Source organism: Epinephelus lanceolatus, chromosome 3, assembly GCF_041903045.1.
Source record: "Epinephelus lanceolatus isolate andai-2023 chromosome 3, ASM4190304v1, whole genome shotgun sequence".
NCBI classification, from domain to species: domain Eukaryota; kingdom Metazoa; phylum Chordata; class Actinopteri; order Perciformes; family Serranidae; genus Epinephelus; species Epinephelus lanceolatus.
In genome coordinates, this window is record NC_135736.1 from 40200964 (window position 1) to 40224998 (window position 24035).

Below are 24035 nucleotides of genomic sequence, written 5' to 3' on the forward strand. Positions count from 1 at the left end.
GGGTCAAATGCAGAGTACAAATTTCACACACTCAGGTGTGTGACAATCAGTGGGACTTTAAACTTTAAACTATCCACCACCAGGTGCCCAACTCAGACCCTATCTTAAGTGACTAATAGGAACAACAATTTTTGAAATTGATCTAGTAATGAGAGAGTGCTGCAGCTGCAATGTAAGCATTTGGGGTATTTGTGTACTGTCAATTTACGTCCACTTAAATGTTTGTTTCTTGCCACTGGCAGGCTCAGACTGTTATGTGTCTGACAACATTATGAAAACAACCCTACATAGATAGACGTTAAAGAGTGAGATCCTTTTTAAATTAAGTTACCTGTTAAGTTAGAGGACTCAAGCCATTGCGATTACAGCATGTAAAGATTCACTGAGCCGGTCAGTGGTCTTGCTGGATGTTCTGGTAGATATATAAATAATTGGCATACACATACACAACTCTAATGCAGGTAATTTGTATACATGTTAAATAGCAATGGACCCAGAACTGACACCTGGTGAATCTCAATGCTATCAGCATGGAGAGTGGACTTCAGACCTGCTGAGGGAGTCTTAAGACGTCACTTTGACATCTTTCTGATAAATCTCTTTTTTTATTTAAATATGCTTTTTAAAGAACATGCATACGTGTTAATTGATCTGGCCCCAACAATCATTTCCCAAAACATGAATTCAAGCGTAGTGTAGATTCAAATAAACTTTATTATTCAGCATGATGTATGGAACAAGACAGTACATTGACATTAAAAATGAAAAAATGAACAAGCTTGTTATAAAAAGTATAAATATAATACAATCCTCAGAATCTTAAGGACACTTAACACATTTTGTCACATGACATAAATAAACTATAGGGTATCTCTTACAATGTATTGTCTAAACCAGTAAGACAAAAACAGTAAATGCCTCTTCTCTTTGAAAAGTTCATAGGGTTTTTCTTTGAATCGAGAGTAAAGGTCAACGTGGACTATTTACAGTCTGTCATGTCAGCACCATAACAACAATAATGATTTTTTTCCTTCTCTGCATATGGCCTGAGTCGTGTGGTGGAGGCAGAGACACAATCACAGAGATTTATCACCATTGTTTTGAAGAAGCATTCTCTTCATTCGTGGCGGTTTTCACTACCGGCGTCAGGTTAAATCTGACCAGCGAGGACTCTATTGACTTTTTTATGTGTTTACTTTGACAGAAATAAACAACAGCCGCAACATAGTTGGACGATTGCTAATGCGTTGGCTCACTTCAATGTTTTCCTCTTTTTCGCTGACATATAAAAACTCCAAATTGGCTGCTCAGATTTTGAAGGCAGTGAAAACCTCATTTCCCCTGCGTTTGCCAGGGTGAACCTTTTGAAGGTTAGTGTGTCAGAGTATTTCCTGTCCCAGTTTCTGGGTCAAGAAGAGAAAAATAGACTTCTATCAATTTACAGTTACACAATTGCCTCTTTCTTGGTATACAAGGCTAAAAAAAAGTGAGTAAACATCAACATTAAGCCTGAGACAACATCAAAAAATATGTCATGTGCTTTATAACACTTATAAAAACTACAAAAATAAGATAAGCTCCCATTCAAAAAGAGAATGAAAATCCTTAAGATCTGTGGTACTCTTAGCTTGTAGCTCTTGGCTTTATCCTTTCATGGAAAAAACTGACTCTGCTACGCTATATACATATTTAAAACGTGGAGACTCAACAATCCACTGTAGCTTTCTTTTGAGTGTTCATCATCTGAGTCTTTAGGACAGCATGTCTGTGAGTGTTAAAAACAAATAGGGACTGCGTCAGCTGCATCTCTTGAGATTCATCGACAATGCCCCCCATGGAGAGGCATTCTGAGCTGCCACAAAGCAAATGGCCCGATTTAATGTGTGCTGGAGAGCCATACGAAGAAGACGCCACATCTGTACACTTGGACACCGGCTCCGTGGTACGAAGCCCAGCAAAGACTTAGACCAGCCCAGCTTCCCGGCACATTCGGTAGAACTGTCCCCGCTGTGCGATGAGGTTGGCTGGAGAGTCCATCTCAGAGATGAGGCCTCTGTCCATGACGATCACTCTGTGGAGCAGCGAAAGACAAGGAAGACATGTTTTAAATCCAGCACTTTTTATTATACCAGGTCTAACACATACATATCTTCACATATCTTCACTTGTTATACGTAGGATGCAGCACTGGTATGTTTTAATGCACTGATTCCCAACTGGTGGGTCGTGGGTCCATTCCGAATGCTTTTTTTATTCTACTAAATGCTATAAATATCATGCACTTAGTGGACTGTAATGTACCTTGTGTAATCCATAATAGTGTTGAGGCGGTGAGCGACGGTCAGGACGGTGCAGTCCTCAAACTGCGTGCGGATTGTTGACTGGATGAGTGTGTCTGTCTCCAGGTCCACAGCAGCTGTCGCCTCGTCCAAAACCAGGATCTTGGTTTTCCTCAGCAGGGCCCTGGCCAGGCACACCAGCTGGCGCTGACCCAGACTACACAGACAAAGGAGAGGGATAGAATTTTTTATATCCTGAAACTTTGTGTGGATTTCCCTGTAATAATATATTGGTGACTGACTACGCAAAACAATGGATAAAGCTTTATTTTTATATCTGTGTACCTGAGGTTTTCTCCACCCTCGGAGCATTCATGGTTGAGTTTGTCAGGCAAGTTGGAGACAAAGTTTTTGAGGTGAGCGAGCTCAAGTGACCTCCACACCTCCTCATCGGTGTAGGTGTCAAAGGGGTCGAGATTCATCCTGAGGGAGCCTGAGAACAGCACAGGGTCCTGGGAGAGGCAACAGCAGATGTTATTCATCACCAAACAGTTCAGACTTGTAACAGGATTATTAAAATTTAGACTGGCTCATTTTACATTGGATATGGATCGCAGCTCTTGTAAACAGTTTATGTGATGAAAGCCAGGGCTCAGTTTCCATTGTTACTACTGTCCCACCTGAGGAATGATAGTAATGCGAGATCTGAGGTCATGGAGTCCAATGTCGGCGATGTTGACTCCGTCTATAAAGATCTTTCCCTTTGCTGCCTCTAAGATCCGGAAGATTCCCAGGGCAAGTGAGGACTTCCCCGCTCCCGTCCGACCCACAATTCCAACCTGGAAAAGAGGTTTTTATTTAGAATTTGTGTGTGACACAAAACAGCAATTCAATTTAAGTGATCCAACATTATGCTGGTAAAGACTGTTTATCATGCAAGCTGACTCACCCTCTCTCTTTCATGAATATTCAAGGTAATGCCCTTCAGAGCCAACTCAAGGCCTTTACGGTACTGCAGCCCGTATTCCTGGAACTCGATGGTGCCTCTCTGGGGCCAAGCCAGTGGCAAGGAGCTGCCTTCGATGGTCCAACTCGCCTGAACGTGACAATAAGAAAGTGTGAGTACAAAAAAAACAGCTCTCTTGTTGTACAGTATTGGATTAATCGTCTTGAGCAGTGATATGTTTATGTGTGTGGGGTGGGGACGCTGACCTCTTTAGCAGTTTCAGCATACTCATTGACTCTCTCCACAGAAACAATGTTGTTTTCCACATCAGTCCAGGCTCTCACAATCCAACTCAGGATTCCAGTCACCTGCAACACCCAGCGCAATGAGGTTTAGTTGAGTTTATTTGCATGTCTATATATAACAACAGTCAGTAAGGATTTAGAAAAGCTGGAACATTGTGCAGGAGAGGTTATAGAAGCCAAAAACAACTTATGATGATACGTCCCCTATTTCTAAACACAAGTTGAGCTGCATTGTATAGGATTCCATGAAGTGTGTGTGAATAATGAAAATGTAGATTTTGATTGTCGAAGGTTGTAGAGGTTTACCATAAACCTTCTTTACTGCACTGAAAATACATTTGCTGAGCAAAGCATTGCGTTTATATTCCACTTGTTCCAGTTTAACCTCTAATTGCCACATGCAGGCTGTAACTGGAGTCCCACAGCGCGTGTGTGTGAAATTCTTTGATGTTAATAAGTCGGGTATTGGAAAACCTCCAGAAGAGCAAGGGCACACTCAATTTCGGCAGCTTTTTAACCTTTATTGGACTACAGTGGTCTGCTCTTTATGAGTGCACCTGACTGGTGCCTAAAGAAGTTGGATACTGGATATCAATGTGCTATATGTTTTATTACTGGTTGTGGAAATGACCTTCTATGTACTTCTGCAGACTTTTGCATTGGTTGGTTTTATATATAAATTTCTCTGTGGACTTCTTATCCGTGTAAAAACAAACATTCTGACAATATTATGCAGATGTTGTTCCCCGAGGTCCAACCCAGTGACCAGAGTAAAATGTTTGTATTGTAAGTTTCAGCAAACCAGTGGTACGTTGCATTTTTTGGATATGTTGTTCAACAACACTGTAGTTAACGTCTGGTTGAGTTGAGGCACAAAAACCTCTTGGTTATGGTTAGGTAAAGATCATGCTTTGGCTTAAAACACCCATGTTCAGTGGCTGAGCTGGGAAACACAGTGATGTGTCGGTAAAAAACACATAGGTTCGGTGCACCATGAAGGGTCCCCGAAATACAACCAGTGTTTTTGGTTTTGAACAGCAATGTGCAGCTTGGCAGGCGTCTCACCTAGATGTCACGTCATCCACCATCCCCTCCACCTCCCAATGACAAAAGTCATATACCACGCCACTTTAGGAACGCTAATGTGATTCGTGTTAACTGTGCACATATCCATGGTTTGCAGAAACGTATACTGTAAAGCAAACATTTTTTCTGGCAACTGGGCAGCCAGGTTCGACTAGAACTAGGCAGAAAAGCTTTAAAAACACTGTCTCCTCCTCCTGGAATAAAGTGTAGAAGGACCTTAAACTGTCAGAGCTGATTACTATGGGTGAATTTAAGTTGATTTAAAAGGGTGGAGAAAACAGCACTCTAGGAAATTGTATAACTTTTTTTGTATTGCATTTTAACTGGATGTCGTGTGAGAATGTTTGTGGGCAGAGTATCTCACCTGGAGGGAGTGTGACACAGCCAAACCAACGATGCCAGGACTCAGGGTTCCTTTTCCCCACACAGAGAGAATGGCAGCAGCTAAGACCACACCATTACCAATAAACTCCAGATTGACTGCCAACCACCTGCGGATGTAACATCGATTTAGCTGTGGGCAGGCAAGTACCAAAATGTGTCCCCATTACTGAAGCCAGAAGTCATTTTGTGTAACCATGTAACATAAAGCAATCTCAGCAACTCTCTGAACTATGAATCACCGCCATCCCTCATGAAATGTAACTGATGTATAAATGAAATGAAAGCACATTATAATAATGACATATCATCTCACCGGGTGGCCACAAATCTGGGGAAGTAGGAGGTCTGATTGAAGTCGACCCTCTCATTAGCCTGCAGAATGAACCTGGACTGCTCGCCAAAGGCACGGATGACGCTGGCGCCCTGCACCGTCTCGTTGAAGTGGGTGTAGATGGGCGAGCGGCTCACAGCTTCCAGCCTCCGCAGCTGACAGGATGTGGCGACGTAGAAGCTCTGTAGCCCACAGTGGAAAAGAAAAACACAGGCTTTAATGAGTAAACCCAAGAGGGAGTGCTGAGGGCTTTCCCATAATTCATAGTGAATGTGTGTTACATCTATGTCAGCACGTGGGGGAACAAAACACAAGTGAATGGCAAAATCAGCAGCGTTGGTTTTGGAGCCTGCAGCTTTCCAATAACACACTGTAATGGAACCCAGCTCTCACTAAGCCACCTTGGACATAAAACTCTCAGAGAAAACATAAAGATCAAAGTGAGTCGTGGTGAGTTGAAATATTGTTGGAAAAACTGTACCTGGACAAAGGCGTAAAGGAAAGCGAGAGGCAGGATGATCGCGGCTGCAAAGGGTGTCGCCATCAGCACAATGATGCAGACCTCCATGAGTTTAAAGACGTAACTCAGCATCATCTTCAAGCCGTCGGGGACCATGCAGTCGATGGCGTCGATCTCTTTGGCGAAGCGGTTGAGCAGGTTCCCGCTGGGTGTGCACTCGAAGAAGGACATGGGAGAGCGCAGCACGTTGACCAGCAGGTCCATGTGCAAGTGGCGGGAGGCGATGATTCCGCAGATGGAGATGGCGACAGTTGTACCAAAGATGGCGATACCTGAAGAGGAGGAGAAGATGTTTGATTAAATCAGTTGAACTTAAAAGGTTCAGTGTGGAGGATTGAGGGGGATATACCAGCAGAAATTCAATATAACATAATAAATATTTACATTTGTTGACTTTGAGCCATGAGGCTAATTAACTGACCTTGTACGAAGCCCAGTGCGCCAAACACAGTCAGTTTGAGCTCTGCATCAATCTGGGTGCCGTTAACAACAGGGTCGTCAGCCCACATGCTGAGCCAGTAGTTGTAGGCCAACGAGGCGCCCTGCTGGAAAGCGTACAGGAAGACGATGGGAATGATGATGGCCAAGCCGATGGTCTTGAAGTACTTCTTGTACATCGACAACCTCACCTGTTGAAGACAAACACAAAATGTATCAGTCAGTTTCAAGGAATTAGGCAACTTGGTTTGTCTTAGTATCAACAATTTATGTTCACTAAAGCTGCAGTGACTGAAGCCCTATTTCACACCATTAGAGGAAAAAGTCAAAGGCCATTTCAGACTTACCCTTCCCGTGCGGGCCTTGTCAGCCTCAGTTAGCTTGCCCAAGTCCTCTGGTACCTGTTCCTGGTCTGTTTCATTCACAGGCTCCATGTTCTGCAGGTTGGTATTCGTGGTGTCACCCCTGGAGGAGGAGGTCAGAGGTCAGTTTTGTAAAAATTCTTGGGCTGCCAAACATCTTTATGACACTTTAAATGTTTGTTTACATACCCAATGAGCTGCTCCTGTGACAGGTCTCTGGAGAATGGCATGAAGTCGACCATGCTGAGACGAGCATTGGACCTCCTGGAACCAGCTACAAGAAAAGGACCGTTTTTAATTGTGATGATTTATTTTTAGACTGATGATATGATAGAGAAGTCCATCTTAATGCACACACTGAAGTCAGGATGTTTTCATGCAATGCTCATAGATATACCTACGAAACGTTGTACACCAGAATTTGTCTATAACCCACGTAATCGGGAAGACTATGATCACGAAACCAATATGGTAACGGGAGTAAAGAATGAAGTCATGGATGTATAAAGAGAACTGGATACAGCATTTAAGGTGGGTCCCTATGAGAGTTGCTTAGTGGTGCATGAAGCCAAAAAAGATCGACTCCTCAGGTGTAAAATCACCCAGATCCTCCACATCATTGGACCCATAGTGTAAGCGCACTAGTGATTTCTGCCAGTCAGAAAAGTGGTTTTGGGCCCAATGGCATCATGTGGTGGACTTGGAAGTTATAATTCCACTGCTTGGCCAAAAAAAATTGAGTCATGTAAGGAGGTAGATTGTGTCGGTGGATGGGTCAAACAAACACAGGACCTATCCGAGGAGACAGGTGTTTGTGTCCCATGTGAAATCTAGTGAACTTTGAGGTATTATCAGGTATGCTGTCACCATGTTTCTTTTCCTAAACCTCACCTAACTTACTTAACTTTACTTGCCTAAACCTAACCAATGTAACTTTACATTGAGTAACTTCATGTTAAGTATGTAACATGACGAGCCATTGGTGGGGCACTAATTTGTTAGATGCCATACGAACCGTTGTATGAGGATACATTTCTTAAGTTTATTTGTACTGCAATGTTTCTCACCTCTCTGAATGGCGCTCTCTTTTCTCTCTGTGCTGGCAAAAGTGTGAATGAAGTCGGCGAAGGCGCCATGGCGGCTGAGGAGCTCCTGGTAGGAGCCGCTCTCTGTGATTTCTCCGTCTCCCAGGACGATGATGAGGTCAGCCTGTGGCAGGAAGCTCATCCCATGGGTCACTAAGATGCGGGTCTGTACAGCAAGCCACACACGACAGAAAATAGCATGTAAGCACAATCCAACACTAAATTGAGGCTTTCTTGAAAACAAAGGTGTCAGCAAAGTGGTGGTTTCCACAATATGATAACAATAGTGCAGGCCATGTGTTTGGTGTAGGTATTGTAAAACCATGTTTTGACTCTTTGCAGCTGAATTGGATTTTTGTTTTGTTAAATATATTACCTTGTCTCTAAGGACTCCTTTTGGTCCAATGACTTTGTCAAAGATGTGTTGACCCACATGTGCATCAACTGCAGACAGAGGATCATCCATGAGGTATACATCAGCCTTTCTGTAGACAGCTCTGGCCAGGCTCACCCTCTGCTTCTGCCCACCTGAGAGGTTCAGTCCCTGCATGGATGCAATTATTCAAAAGGCTAGGTAAAACTCACTGAATTTAGAGATTTATTTAAAGGAACAGTGTGTAAGATTTACAGGGATTTAGTGGCATCTAGCAATGAGTGCTGCAAATTGCAACCAGCTGAAACTTCTCCTGAGCTGAATTATCTGCATAGGTCTCTTCTTCACTAAAACAAACAGACCCGGAGATGTAAACAGGAGAAAACAAAGAATAAAGCATTTCTATGTTACAAATCAGTTTCTCTGACGCTGTACTGCATGTCGGAGATGGGCTGCTATCCTAGCACTTACTAATGAATGCTCACCTTTTTTGTCTGAGAACTTAGATCCAGACATTCAGGAGGTTTTTACTGGGAGCTGAATTATCCACAGTGGTCTCCTCCTCTCCAAAACAAACAGACCCGTTGATTTAAACCAGTAAAACCACTGAATAAAGCAGTTTCACTTTAGAAAACATGCTTTCTGCCAATATATCCCCCTAAATCCTCCACACTGCACTTTAAATCACCATTTCTCCATTTCCATATATACCTTCTCTCCAATTTCTGTAGCATCTCCGGCAGGTAGGATGTCCAGGTCAGGCAGCAGCGCACAGGCCTCCAGCACTCGATTGTACCATGTCTTCAGTTTCTCTCGGCCGAATATGATGTTGTCCTGAACTGTGGCGTTCTGGATCCAGGCTTGCTGGGGTACATAGGCCACAGAGCCCTGCGGAGACAGATGTCAGAAGAAAGAGTCAGTATATATTAAACGAAACCCACAACTAGGAATAGAACTTGCACATGGGGCATGAGCTCAATACCTTAACAGCGACATGGCCGCTTCTTTTCTCTGTTTCACCGAGCATGGCGGACAACAAAGAAGACTTTCCACTGCCCACATGCCCAACCACAGCGACCAGGGCACCTCGTGGCACATGGATACTGATCCTGTCAACAAAGAAAGACCTTGTCCTGTAAGTCTCTCTTTGTTTTTACTGTAGATTAAGTCATTTGTTTTTATTCTTTTTGTAATAACTCGTACCTTTTAAGACATGGAGGGCCCTCTGCAGACCAGCTGAAAGTGCCGTTTTCTATCACCACGTCTTCTCCATCTAAACAAGGAAAAACAGTTGAGTAAAATGAACAAAACCTGCAATAAACGCTGAGGACGGGACGTGTTCTTCCAACCTGAGCCACAAACAAACTTTCAAAACAAAAAATTCCCCTTGAAGTTACTCGTCAGAGCGCAGTCTGGGCATAATTACAAGTGAATTTGCTTAATCATACAAATTACAGAGCTGTTGCTTTTTCACAAGCTGTCTTAGGAAGTGTTGACAGATTACAGACAGAGGAGGACTGCAGTATTTTTTTTATTCTCTATGAATCATATGTCTGAATTCATGCTGTGATTTACGTTCAACCACTAAATGGGAACATCCTATAATTACCCTGTCTACCAGTCAGCCCGGGACCCAGGAAGTGACAGTGCACATGATCCATACAAGGCTGTGGTGCTCCACAGATATAAACAACAAAATCCTGCGGGCTGCTCATATTGATCATGGCAGCCTGTGATTTCAGGCAGTATGGGGAACAAATTTTTTAAAATTGGTGAAATAAAACAGTGCAGAAAGTTAAAGCTCAAACAAGGGTGGGGCTCTTACCAGAACTCACTGGAGCCTTGGAGACATTGTCCAGTTTCAGTTCCTCTGAGCACAGGTACTTTCCCAGACGTCTCAGTGAAACCATAGCCTGAAACAGAGCCAGCGGTTAGACCTACAGCCATCATATGGGAGAGTTATTATAGTTCTGTATTTTTCATTTCATTTCGTTTGTAATTTTTGTTTTCGAGTTCAGCTAGTTTTCAGAGTGGGTTTGCTCATTTCACTTGAGTTGTTTTAGTTTTAGTTCAGTTTGTTATTAGTTTCAGTTTTAGTGGTAGTTTTTTTATTTTAATTTGAAGGGTATTTGTCAGGGGCAAGGTTTATAAAAGTAAGAACCATGGACTATATAAACCAATAGATGTAGCCACGGTGATGTCACCCACTGGTTTGTGGACTGTGGTTTTGAAGCCTTGTGTTTGGCATTTCGGCCGTCCCCATGTTGGTGTTTTGGAGTCAGAAGTGACCATGTTTTGGACAAAGAGGGTGGAGCTGTGGAGGAGCAAGGGGGGAGGCTGACCCAAAGACTGTTGACACCTCGCAGACAGCCATCAGTAAAATAAAAATATGAGTAATTTTAAGCCTTAACAAAATGTTAACGCGTGAGTTATGTAGAGTTGTCTACAGTTGTCTTGAATGTTGAAATTTGCTATAAAGACCAAACCATTTTTGTTTTTACCAGGCTGTAAACATGTTTATTTATGCTGTACAGTGGGGCTTGTAAACATGGGTGTCTATGGGGATTGATCCTCAAGTGGCTGTTCAAAGAACTGCAGTTTTTGGTATTTGCATTTTGGCTTCGTCCAGTGTGTGGGATTTAGTGGCATCAAGCTGTGAGGTTGCAGAACTGAAACCTCTCCCATGTGCCAAGCGTGTAGGAGAACTACAGTGGCCAATGCAGAAATGCATATGGCCAGCCAATGTTTGATTTGTCCATTCTGGGCTACTGTAAAAACAACATGGTGGACTCCGTGGAGGAGGACCTGCTCCGTATGTGGATATAAACAGCTCATTCTAAGGTAAAAAACCCCCACGATGTTTCTTATTCTAAGGTGATTATAAACTAATAAAAACATAGTTATGAATATTATTTAGCATGTATGCCAACAGTTGCCCCTAAATCCTACACACTGGACCTTTAATACCCTTGAGTGGGGCCCTAAAATTTGCTTATCATGAACCACAGGTGGAAAAAAACAACTTAATCACTGGTATTAAATTAAAATGTCCCCTACCTGCATAGTCGTGCTTATGGCAAATGGCAGCTGACTGAGTGGGGTCTTCAGGATGTTGATCAGCGCCATTGAGACGAAAACCTTCTGTGCATCCAGGACGTTCCTGTCATCGAGCGTCACGTAGACTCCAAACATGGCGAAGGCAATCTTGGGTGGAAAAATAGATGTTAAATGTTACCTTTACAGGCAAAAACTTGTGCGATCTTTGAAGACACAATTTAGAGGATAAGGCTGGTATTATTCTAAATTTCTCTAATTGTCAATATATCCCAAGAAAAGAGCAAAACTAACAGTAATGCATTAGTCTGTCTCTCAGCAGTCTCTTGACTTCCCCACCCTGTCTGAGGCACTCAGCCCCGAGCCTTACAGAAGATATGAATCTTTAAAGACAGGTCACAAATATATAATTTCATGCTTTGTTTCATTTTTTGCCACGCTAGCAGCACGGCTCTTTAATTTGTCCGAGGCTTTTTTTTCCTGTACTGTGATGTTGAAGGGTAGCTCCTGCATCTTTCAACTTGGACTCTACTTTTCCAGTTTTTGTGTCGAAGTGACTAACAACAGCTCTTGACACTGGTCTGGTGTTGAGAGAGAGGGCTGCAGCCAGCAGCCGTGCATTATGGGGCATTGGGCACCATCACTTTATATCCATTGAAAGTGGTTATTTTTGCCAAAGTCAGGCTCAGATTCCGGTCTGTTCACTGTTGTGGCTAAGTCTCAAGTCTCAAGGAGAAGTCTTGTTTTGTAATCTCATGAGATATCACTTGCAGGAAGACAACTCTGCAACACTGAAAACCTTTTAGATAACATTAAACTACGCTTCCTGTACTCCAACTCAACACACTATTGCCTCTCACTCACGTTTCCAGTGTTGCCTTGCTGAAATATGTCATGAAAGCCACACGAGAGTCACAAAAATTAAAATAATAGGGTTCAGGTTGAAAAATGCAAAAGTTACCCTTTAACTGGACTTGTACAAAGCTCTTCACACTAAACACTGTAAGCTGGGCTTTGCATGTAGGCTTTTTGTTAGTGGCTCTTTTAGTTGAGTGCCCTTACCAGGAAAGATGAGGAGTTGAAGGATGCAATAGAGATGGAATAAAGTATCTGAGACTTCTTCAGGGCTTTGAGCTCTTTTTCTCTGTGGCCCAAAACCTGCTCCAGGAAGGCCTTCTCCCAGGCGTAGAACTTCAGGATCTTTATCCCATTCAGGATCTCATTCATCAGTCTGATGCGGCCATCCATGAACTTCATTTGAATCTCCTGTTGACCAGACAAAGAGGTTTTACTGTCAGAAAAATAAACTCTCCAGAGCTGAAACTGTGGTACGGTGGAAAGACAATTACCAGACCAAAGCAAATACATGCATTTGTGAACATGGGTTTGTCTGCCCTCATTACAGCTGTAGTAGTTTTCCTGAACATCATAGAACTTGTTTAATTCTGTAAGAATTTATTGCTTGTTACATTTTGGTGATTTTTACAACACGGAAACAACAAAGGGCCAGGAATGTGGTCACTGCATTCAAGACCAAGTTCGATTAAATTGGCATCCAAATTTACAGAGCCGTCTGTTGTTTTTCCAAAGAAATGAAAAATGATGTCCTCCTACTGCCCACCCTTTCCTTTCATTGTTTTTCAAACACGTTATATGGGGCAGACATCAAAAGGACAAGAGAGAATGTACCATCCAGGCCAAACACCCACGCGGCTCTTCAGCCACTATCTAAACCAGCTGTGGCATCCCTGACCTAACATGCCAGATGTCAGGGCTACTGGAGCGAATGTGTGAAGGATTCCTGTAAGTGCTTTTTTACCTGCAGCTTGCTTCTTTTCTTTGCTATGAATCCGTTGAGTGGAAAAATGAGAATGACAGTGGCGATTCCTGCCAAAGCCGAAGGCCCGAGATGCTGAATAAAACAAAGAATGAAATGGTGTTAAACTCCTTTCAGTTAAAAAGCAGTCACGCAAGAATGAGTGCCATTGTGAAAAACATTTCGACGTACCTGCCAGAGGAAGAAGAGACAAAGAGCAATTTCAATAGGAGCCAGCCAGACAGCGTTGAAGTACACCACAAAGTCCATGAGCTTCTGAGTGTCTGCTGAGACCAGATTGACAATCTCGCCCACAGTGCAAGTCCTCCTGGCAGAGCTGTTTATCACCAAAGACTGGATTGACAACAAAAGAGACAAAGACATTTTAGCTCTTGGTTGTCCAATATAAATTTACACCCTCGTAAAGATTTCAGACGATCATCCATCTTAGGTAAAAGCTGTTCATCATACGCTGTTTTCCTGTCTGGAAAGAGAGACCGCTTTTGTTTTTGCCATTTAAAACATAATTTTTGTGGTGTCTAGAGGTTAGTGGCTACATGTCCGTGGATTTACCCACCTTCCTGTAAACCAAGCCCATAACAGCTGTCTTCACCCTCATCCCCACTGTGAAGCAAGTGTACATGTACTGATGGTTGAAGAGGGACTGGAGACAGGACAGCAGGAACATCAGGGTGGCATAGAAATAGCCTTTCCAGAGTGGTGCGTCTTCGTCTCTCATGAAACCCAGAAGAAGACTGTGGAGGAAGAGAAGTAGAAGATCAATGCGGATGTTTAGTAGTTTGGACGTTTTTAACGGTGAGTACTGCAGATTGCAACTGGCTGAAACCCCTCCTGGTTAGAATTGCAACATGGCAATCTTTGTAGACGAGGACCTGCTCCGTATGTAGATATAAATGCCTTCAAAGGTAACAAAAAGACAACGATTCTTGTTTTCAGGTGATTATACACTTAAAAAAACATACTTATTTTATTATTTTCCATAGCAGCCAGTATATCCCCCTAAATCCTACACATTGAACCTTTTTTGGATCATGTTTACACTGCATCAAAACCATATTTCAGTGCATGAATTTCCCTGGAAAGTAATGAATGAAACAAATCAGTGCAGACAGCTTTTTACCCTGTCAACATGATTTTTTTTACTGTGTTTTTTCATTCACTGTGGTATTATGGGACTTTCATTGTGCTCCTTAAACCAATGGCCGTGAGCGCTGCTGTGGCTGCTGGCTGACTGGTGCACACAAAGTAGTTCAAGTTGCACAACAGTGCTCAGCTTGTGGCCGGGCTGCCCTCACACTTGGCCAGCGGCTCCCTTATTGTGGCCCGGCAGCATTTCTGCCATTTAGAGCCTCCTCTCCTTCTCCGCCTGTCCTCCTTAGTGGAGCACAGAGGCCCTGTGGTCTCGTCTACTTTTCCTGCTCACAGCTCCATGACCGTAATTAACACTTCCACTGATTCTGTGCTGTGCATCAACAACAACATTCCAGTCTGGCTAGTGGGATTGTGTGGCGGGTGGCGGGTCAGCCATGACCTGTTTTCACTGCTGCCAGCTTCTGTTGTTGTTCGGTTGTCTGAGTCACAAATCATTGAAAACGGGACAATGAAGGTGATATCTGAGGTGACTACCAAGGAGTTGTTGACACAGTAACATATATCTTGACTGTGGTATTTTTTGTTTTGCCTCAATCTGCTAAACCCATGTTTCTTTAAATGATCATACCAGGAAAATCTAATCTCTTTCATTTAAATGCCTAAGTTGAATTGGACTGTTCATCCCCCAAACCCACAATAAAACCTATTTTTACTCTCGCCTGGACTGCAGTCCATCCAGGTAATTTGAGCTGAGGTTTGGGAATATTGGCTGCAGCTTTTCTTAATACAGTGCATTCAATGCCATTGGTTTGTGGGACTCCGAGCACTGAAAAAGTTATATTTAAAAAAACTCAACAACAACATCTCTTTCCAGATATAATGACATGGTTACCTGCGCTAGCAACCTTCTTATGAGCGGTTTTATTGAGAACTTGTTTTTTATCAAAGCACATCTGCCTGATCTCTATCTTTGTGCAGAATAAACAAACTCTGCGTAAGAACTTTTGTGGATTATCTTGTTATTTTGGCCGCTGTCTGCACCACAAACCAAATACCCCAGAGCTTCACAGTATTGGGTCGAGGTACAGCTAATATCTCCAAACACTGGCAAATTACACCACAGCTATTTATTGCCAGATTGCACTCACAGTGAGAGCATATTTCAGTTTTGGTGCACTTTTCCTGTAAGTCTTACCTGAGCACCTGGGGGATGGCGAACATGAAGGCATCGTGGAAGATGATACACAGGGTACCAGTCAGAAAGTATGGACCGAACTTGCGTGCCAGTGTCCTGAGCAGGAAGAAGCCAGAGCTCTGCTCCTTCTGCAACTTCCTGAGGAGCTGGGCCTGGTCTGGCAGTCTGCTCCCCAACGCCACGCCCGACGCTAAGGCCTTCTCCTGCCTGCCAGAGGGAGAGAACGCACGCAGTCACACATCTGTGTCAGAGATGCCCCAACATGATGCTGGCGCCTTTTAAGTCTTTAATGTAAAACAGACTGTAAAAAATAAACCCTGTTGTTACTCGTATCATCACTGATGGACTCAAGAATTCACCAGCAGTAAAAAGCATTATACACTGACATAATTATTGGACTTAACGAGGGACCTTCAAAGCGCTGGATCACGTTAACAAGCTATGGCACCGGGCTCTTTTCTTCACATTATGGTACTGTCCTCAAGGGACTCTTTTGGATCTATTTTTGGCCCAAAATGCCTCTGTCGATGAGACATCCAGAATTTCAATTTACCTCAATCATGGCTAAGTCATGCTCTGCTTGGGTCATTAATTTAGCCAGCACCATGCTGACGTTTGACCACAATGCAATAAAACGGAGCCGAACCTTTGGCTGTTAATCTGTGAAAATAGCGAGACAATATATGGTGAATCACAGGCCTGTGTCAAAATAGCAGGCCACATGTGCACATCCTGCACATGTCTTTTCTCTTTGAAGATTAGTCTTCTGCTGTGTGATTCTTCATGCTACAACTAATGTCTGATAAACAGAAGATTAGGCAGCCAATCACAGGGCTCAGTCAAGGGGCAGATGTTATCCATAAGGGTCATTTTACTCATCATGAGGGGTATTACACATCATTTAAAAACAAGATGTGTGCTCCATATTATATCTCCTGTGGCTCTAAATTCAGCTTTCTAAAGTCTAAAATAACCCAGGTGATGTCATTAGGGTTATGATGTCATCAGGATTATTTTGGTTTGGGCTTAAAGACTAAAAATTCATAGCATTAAGTTTGCATTACAGACTGGGGGCATGGAATTTGAAAGACTTAAGTGTTAACAAGGCAGGGAGGGTCCGACCAAACGATGCTATTTGTTGCATTATGGGAAATGTAGTGTTCTGAGTACAGTCTTGACTGTCTTGAGTAACTGGGTCATGATTTCTGGGAAGAGACATTGCTGCTGAGTTTTTCAAATGTACTATTTTGGTGTTTTGAACACCACAAACCTAGTGTCATCTAGTTCCATTATACTCAAGAGAAGGCAGACATCTCTACGCTCTGCAACTCACACCAAAACAATCTAGACTGATAAATAACACTACAGGTAAGAGGAAAAATGTGTATTTTTGATTTTTGGACAAATTGCCCTTTAAGCTGTCTTTTGTGAGTCTCCCACCTTAATGAAAGTACAACACTAAACTCCCCGGGGGTTCTCACTTTTGAAGTTTGGCACATTCGTCTGTCCAGTCCTCTTCCAGCTCAGAGATGATCTTCCGTGACGTGTCTTCCTCCCTGAGGGTCCACAGGTCCTCTGCTGCCAGTGGTGTGCGATATCCTTTCACAACAAGCCTGAGGAGGTGGCGAGGAGATGATTCACTCACATAATCGTCAACAAAACACACATATTATTGTAAACAAGTACAAACTGTTGCTGAGTGAGTCAGCCGAAGCCAAAAAATGATGGGGTTTTGAAGAACCATCTTACCCAGTGAACCACCAGAAGAGGATCTTTGACAGGAAAGAGGCATCTTTCACGGGACAGGGATTCTGCAACAGATTAGAGACCAGACTCACTGTTGTTTTCGCAGTAAATCTCTTCCCACTTAAAGGATTTTGTGGACACACACACAGCTTCACAGAGGCATTCGGTTGACAGTTGAATAGTGCACTTGTGAAGAGTGTGTTTAATGATGCTAATGTGTGTACAGTCAGGGGGTCTATTGTGGGGAGCAGAGGCCATGAACTCCCACTGGACAGCATAAATAGAATTCAGTGTTAGTGCATGGTGGAGATGACGTTTTGAGGTCTAGCGCAGACAGAGCGGAAATGTGTCATCACAAGCTGTCCAACAAGTGCATGCACACACACACACACACACACACACACACACATTCAGACACACAGAAAGTTTGGCTCCTCTCACGCATACTTTACGGCATCTCTCCACCCTGCCACCCCCTCACCCGGGTGTTTGCTCTCTTCATTACCAGTGCTCTTGCTCTTCGTCCCCTCACTTCCTCTCTTCCTGTGAGTAACTCTAACCAGAGCGTGGGGCGGAGAGGAGGAGGAGGTGGAGGAAGACAAGGAGGACACACCAAGAAGCGACCAATGGGTGTGTCCACCACGCCAGACTGCGGCTTCTGCACCCTCAGCCTTCTCACCGCCGGCCAAGAGTTTCTTAGGGACTTTTCCAGCTATTTTGATTGTTTATCACCGGGGAAATATTACGTCACACGTTTGTTTGATTGATTGGAAGCTAATTTTCATTCACCTGTCATCTCCCCTGAGTCAACATGCCATTTCGAGCTTGACAAAGTATTGTCAGGCTCATGTTTGATGGCACAGTGAGATCTGTATTAAGTAATGCCTGTGTTGTTGTGTGGTCATGGACTCTAAGCAGCGGTCGTGATGTTATCCAACACTAAAGTGAGTCACGTTGATGGTATGCCGGAGAACAACGACAAACACACATTCACACTCCCCTCATAGGAAGCCAAGGCGGTGAAGTGAGAGTGGAAGGAGGGAGGGAGGTGAATCACATCATTTCCTCCAAAAGGGAAAAATGTCTTGACAACAAAAGTTTAAAACCACAAGACAGCTGCTCAGGCGTTTTCTTTCCTTGGTATTGGACTTTTTTGAACGGAAGTGGGATACATTCTCCTCTACCTACCTTTTCCAAGACAGTTTTTCCCTCTGGAGGCTGGTCAGCAAAACAGCACAGGAAGAGCTGGGCCAGTTGGATTGTGAAGTAGGAGAAGAAGGCGAGGTATCGCACAATATCGGAGGCAATGCCCTGTGGAGTAAGAAAGCACAGATTAAGGAGGCTGCTGAAAAACACTAGTCTTTCAGTCAGGGTTCCTTCAGTTTATTTGTTTTAAGCTATTCCAGACAAGTTTCGTAAGGCAGACTTTTATTTTAAACCATGCGCACAATTAATTGGCTCTGTGGCTGAGCGTACACCACAGAAAAATAACATTGTTCTTAAATAAAGACATAAGGTTTTCAACAGGATCGCAATGTTTTGGTTGTTTCATCTCTTTCAACATAACTTAACAAATCAAACAACATCCTGTGGTTTGCAGCCGCATTTATCTTCTTTGCAGCTTTGTGTGCAGTTTCACAACAACACGAAAATTCATTACATGGCGTTTCCCATGCTTACACATTGTATAGGAGAGGATATGGTTTATACGCCAAGATCACAGACATCATAAAGAGTATTTTGGGACCTTTAGGCTAAATCAGTGTGCAAAGCCAAAGTCTTTAATGGTGTTCTTTATATAAATGAAGCAATAGTTAAAGCTGCCTCTCAGTCACGCTAAGAGACCGTATCTGTAAATAGGGAGATTGTGGTTTTACAAACCAGCACCCTTACATTCAATCAAGGCAGCAGCTGCGATATTAACCACTCAGAGACTTTTGTGAAATGTAGGACTCGCATGTTATTCTTAACATACAGAAATTGTGGGGTTTGGCAGAGGCATTGTTTACTACTGGGTCAAGGCTACTTGCCACAGCCAGTCTGTTGTGTAACAGAATATGAAAGTCAGAGCCATGGTAAACAGTAAAAACGACTTTCTCTGAAAAGTGTGGTGCTGTGCCCAGAAAGGAGATACGAAGGGGCCAAATGGATCCGGCCACACACTGAAAAACAGGGTCAAGATGGTCTGAGAGTGGGTGGGGAAAAAAATGTAGGTCAAGCGACTAAGAATGGCAAAGGGTCAACAAACATGAACTCAGTCAACTGAAACCATCGTCACTGCAATGTGAATTAGACACTTTCTTTATAAATATTTAGAAAATGTGTCAGTGCAATATGTAAATGTGAGATAATCGAACTGCTGAGCTGTGCTGCAACACTTGTTCTTCTTATGACAAGATAAGAATACCATTTACTATCGCGCACAGAAAAAATGTGCTGCAATATTAAAGATGTCAGCAACTAAATATTCCACAAGACAAACTGTGACATGCACCCATATACAACACTAAGCCAGCAGCTGGTTAGCTTAGCTTAGCACAAAGAAGGTAACAGAATCCTCCTACCAGCACCTCTAACTCATAATTAAAAAGTTATATCTTTTTTGTTGAAATTCGTACAAAAAAAACAAAACAAAAACAACAACATAAGAATGCTTTTTTTTTTACATTTTTTATTTTTTCTACATTTTCAGACAGATTAAAGAAACAAGATTTTAGAGGTTTTGTTTGGTGGATTTTGTCACCTATTGACAGAGCCCAGCTAGCTTCCTGTCTGTGCGCTAAATTAAGCTAATTAGCCTTAATTAAGCTTCTAAGAGGGAATAGGAATCCTAGAGTATTCTGGGGCAGTGCTGCCATCTTGGATGGATAAGTGTCTTGTGCTGTGGTCACCACTGGCGTAATCATCAGTGAATTGTTCATCATCACAGCTACGCTCGAGAGACAAATGCACGTAGAAAGAGAAGCTCTAAACAGAGTCAATGGAGCGAAATATTACAAAGTTTAAGTCAGTTAATGATCTCGATATACAGACTTGACAGCTTGCCACATGGGGTTCTTCTCAACTAACTCTCGGAAGGAAATTAACTAAGAATGTTTCCCCTGGATGTTGAACTATTCTATTAGCTTAGTGAAAGGTCAGTGTTAACATCCTTTGTTTTATTGAATGAAGGGTGCAGTGAAAAGTCCTTGCTCCGTCTTTTTAACTTGTTTGTTTTAGTAGTTGTCTTCACGGAGTGGTGAAGGAATGAGTCCAAACCCGGAAATGAGTCAACAGGTTTTTGGTTATCGTCACGCTGGACATGGCTTTGCAGCCTTGTTGAGGTGGTGATGTTGAAGTCATGTGTTTGTGGTGTCATTTCTTTATGACTTAGTGTTAACTTTTCACTTCCGGCGATTGAATTTATGCCTCAGAAATCCTAAAAGTGGTGTTCCTTTGTGAAGATTGTCAAGTGTAACTATCATAAATTTTTGTCAGCCACAGAGCTTATTTTCTGCAGTAATCCAAAATCCAGTGGATACGATATGGTGGAGAAATATATGGGTGGTCACGTGTGTATCTTATGTGCATGCGTGTGGTTGAATGAAATGAAAACATCTGTCCGAATTCCAAATGGCCTCGCATTATGTGCGGATGCATAGATTTCCATCTGGCTGTGTTTACGGCAGTGTAGGCCCATAAACACAGCGCTGACGTTCCTCTGGTCTGACCCTAGGCTGCCATGTCTCACCAGCATTTATCCCAGGGCCATCATTACTCTCCCCCAAGCAGTGTGGGAATGTCACACTGAGGACGATAAAACAGAAATATGGATGTGTGTGTGTATGTGTGTTTTTTATAGAAATGCAAATGCGACTGCCCCACGGCTGCGTGCGCTCAAATAGAAACTTACCCCGTGCAACAATGATTGCAGTGTCTGACACGAGACACAGGAAGAAAAGGGAAAACTTAAACACACACAGGCCTGACCAGAATTGGCATTTTCATCCTCCAACACTTGGTTAACTTTGGGTTACCTTGGTTGAAATATGGGGATGAAACAGAAACTCTTTGCTGACACAGGGTATATCTCAAGCTGTGTTGCTGGAGTCTTGTGTCTAGACTATGTGTAGAAGTAGACCTGATTAGATATCCCTGTATGGTGTTTTGACACTGCAGGTTCACTGAGTTCATTTTTGACAAACACATTCACTTTGCCTCTAAATTATTCCTTTCTTTCAATACAAAGACATTTGGAATAAAGCACCAAGTGTTATTACATACAGTAGGAAAAGATGATGATATATCTATTATACTGTGTGGTACTGTATAGTGTTAATATTCTGTATGAATTAATAGACTAAAGCAGGGATACTCAGCTTGGTTTGCCCGGGGGCCACTTGTGCAAAATGGCCAGGGGACAGTTAAAGGTCCAGTGTGCAGGTGTTAGGGGGATATATTGGCAGAAATGAAACACAATAAGTATGTTAAGTAAATAAGTTTGTTATTGATACCTTAGAACAGTGGCTCCCAAAAGTGGGCCGAAGCATTAAGTTTGTGAAAAACACACTTTATTTTGAAGTACATTGAATATCTGGTGCATAGCTTTTATTTTGAGGTGTCATTCCCTGCTGTAGAGTTATTGACTAAGGGCCAGCTACCTGACAGAGACAGCAAACTAGCTCCACAGCATGATGCTGAATATATTAAACTGTGTGAACCTTGAACTAATGACAGGGAGAAATCTGGACCCCGTGGCCAGACCAGTTGGGAACCACTGCCTTAGACTGAGCCATATATATCTACACAGGGAGCAGGTCCTCGTCTACATAGTTCGCCATGTTGCACTGCCATGTTTCTACAATACCAGGTACTGGGCTAGCGACCCATCTCCGACATGACAAACAGCATCACAGGGACACTATTTTGCAACGTGAAACTCTTTTGTTAAGTGTTTTTACCAGTTTAAATCACCTGGTCTGTTTCTTTTGGAGAGGGAGGTGCCTCTGCAGATAATTCGGCTCCTGGCAAAAACCTCCTGAACAATGGACACTGAAGGAATCCTAACCAGGAGAAGTTTCAACTGGTTGCTATCTGCAGTCCTCACCTCCAGATGGCTCTAAATCTTACACACTGCTCCTTTAATATGCAACTTGCAGCCCTGCACAGTTCAGGTGTACGCAGAGGTGTTTTTAGGATTTATGAACATTCTGGGCTTCTGCTGGAGGGTCCAGGGGATCATCCTCTGGCACATTTTTCTGATAAACAAACTCTATTTTGATGCTTTTTATGCACTCTGGTATCTTTTTTTTACACACAAAGTGCAAAAAAAATCAATTAATTTTCTCTGTGAATAAGAAAATGCTAAGTGCGCCACCAGGGACACTCTAAGTTGAGTGTCACTGGCCTAAAGACATACCTCATCCATGGCCAGCTGGATCTTTGCTCTGAGAGGCACCAGGGAACAGACAACAGCCAAGACCCAGAACAGGAAGAGGAACACAGAGGAACGACAGCCTCTTATTCTTTCCAACTGGATGATGCATAAGGCCAAGATCTAGAGAGAGACAAAGAGAGACTCAGACTAATTTCAAAATTCGCATGTGTGGTTCTTACAGCACCGGAGAACAAACTACTGTAACCCCGAGCCAGGGAGCACTCAAATCTGTGATGCCACGTTAAAGAACCGTCTGGAGCGACTCAACAAAGACACAACAAGGACAGGAAAACATGCTTTCCAAGTATGAACTGAGTTTTTTTTTAACTCAAACCGGTCTTATTTACATACCAATGAGCTTTTTATTATAGTTACTATCACTTCCAAACTTCAAACTGTTTTCTTTTTTCTGGTGAAATTTTATTAAATATGCAAAAAACATCCACACAAGCTGCCATTCAGTGCTACCCAACTTTAATTCAGTTAAAAAAAAAATATACAGCTTTCTCTTATTAGATGTCACTGCCAACGTTTAACAGAGCACAGAGGTTATAATCAGATTTAGTCTGATCTAATGCAGCCGCCTGTGGTTTTGAGAAAGAACTTGGGTTCCTGGGATTTCCCTGGCCGCAGGCGCAGATGTGATCTGGCCGACTTCCGCCTATAAAGAAACGACATATGTATGGTATGCCGCATGCCCTGCACACATAGCTTAATGTTATTATATACGTTCCTTTAAAATAACACCCTATACTGTGATGTTTTTTTTTCAGAAAAAGGCCTGATTCACTGTTTGGACACTGTCTGTCTGTCCTCAGAGGAGTCAGGCATCTGCCGTCCAACCACTATAATTGGTCCCTCTCTGAGTGGTTGGCCAAGTGAGACGTCACGTTGTCATGCCAGCTCATCACCAAGTGGGGAGAAAGCGGGTATAGGTTTCATAATGGGAACCACATTGGTTACTCTGGGATGAGCCACAGTACTGTCCTGTTATAAACTATAGCGGCCTGGTAATTATATAAGCTTTTCACATCAACAACCGTATACATTTTATGGGGAGATGTGTACACATTTCTGTGTGGTGGCCGAGAGGGCGAACATCTTTATGTGCTCTGGTGGGTATAAACAACATACAGGGTTTTCATTTACTCGCTGTGGTGACCCACTGATTATTTATTCTTCGGTTCATTCATCTTCCCTACACACTCGATACTTGCCAATCTATTGAAGGATGAATACACAGACACTTGCAATCATACCTATGGGGAATTTAGAGTCTCCAGTCCATCTGACTGGATGTTGGAGCCAAATGCACACCTACTGAAGGGATGCAAACACAGGGACAACATGCCAACTCAAAGCACGTGAACTTTCAAGTTTTTGATTTGCTTATGGTGTGAAAATGTCCAGATTACAAGTACTCTACTAACAAGTAACTGAGTAGCTTTTTACAGTTTTCAACACAAGCTGTATTAATTGAGTTTTGTCCATTTGGGGGAAACACAATAAGCCGTAGACAAAATATTGACTTTATATCACCTTCTTAAGTTTATATTGCAAACACGATGGCAAACAGTTGCTTGTGT

The 24035-nt window shown here is 42.8% G+C and overlaps 1 protein-coding gene across 1 annotated transcript in view; it reads right to left on the bottom strand.

Annotated features, from left to right (window-relative positions):
- Window positions 1–696: 696 nt before the first annotated feature.
- abcc6a (ATP-binding cassette, sub-family C (CFTR/MRP), member 6a) overlaps window positions 697–24035 on the bottom strand; it is a 35003-nt gene continuing 11664 nt past the window's right edge. Inside the window, exons 4-31 of the mRNA XM_033624874.2 lie at window positions 22432–22569; window positions 18222–18344; window positions 17037–17098; window positions 16769–16900; window positions 15288–15494; window positions 13557–13734; window positions 13172–13333; window positions 12983–13075; window positions 12226–12429; window positions 11167–11313; window positions 9935–10022; window positions 9313–9382; window positions 9092–9218; window positions 8821–8997; window positions 8113–8280; window positions 7719–7902; window positions 6841–6925; window positions 6637–6754; window positions 6273–6480; window positions 5813–6123; window positions 5314–5513; window positions 4981–5107; window positions 3492–3593; window positions 3229–3375; window positions 2960–3118; window positions 2625–2791; window positions 2302–2496; window positions 697–2071 (exon numbers count right to left, since the gene is read on the bottom strand). Coding sequence (XP_033480765.1) covers window positions 1963–2071; window positions 2302–2496; window positions 2625–2791; window positions 2960–3118; window positions 3229–3375; window positions 3492–3593; window positions 4981–5107; window positions 5314–5513; window positions 5813–6123; window positions 6273–6480; window positions 6637–6754; window positions 6841–6925; window positions 7719–7902; window positions 8113–8280; window positions 8821–8997; window positions 9092–9218; window positions 9313–9382; window positions 9935–10022; window positions 11167–11313; window positions 12226–12429; window positions 12983–13075; window positions 13172–13333; window positions 13557–13734; window positions 15288–15494; window positions 16769–16900; window positions 17037–17098; window positions 18222–18344; window positions 22432–22569 — 4188 coding nt within the window. The 3' untranslated portion in view covers window positions 697–1962. The remainder of the gene's footprint in view (window positions 2072–2301; window positions 2497–2624; window positions 2792–2959; window positions 3119–3228; window positions 3376–3491; window positions 3594–4980; window positions 5108–5313; window positions 5514–5812; window positions 6124–6272; window positions 6481–6636; window positions 6755–6840; window positions 6926–7718; window positions 7903–8112; window positions 8281–8820; window positions 8998–9091; window positions 9219–9312; window positions 9383–9934; window positions 10023–11166; window positions 11314–12225; window positions 12430–12982; window positions 13076–13171; window positions 13334–13556; window positions 13735–15287; window positions 15495–16768; window positions 16901–17036; window positions 17099–18221; window positions 18345–22431; window positions 22570–24035) is intronic.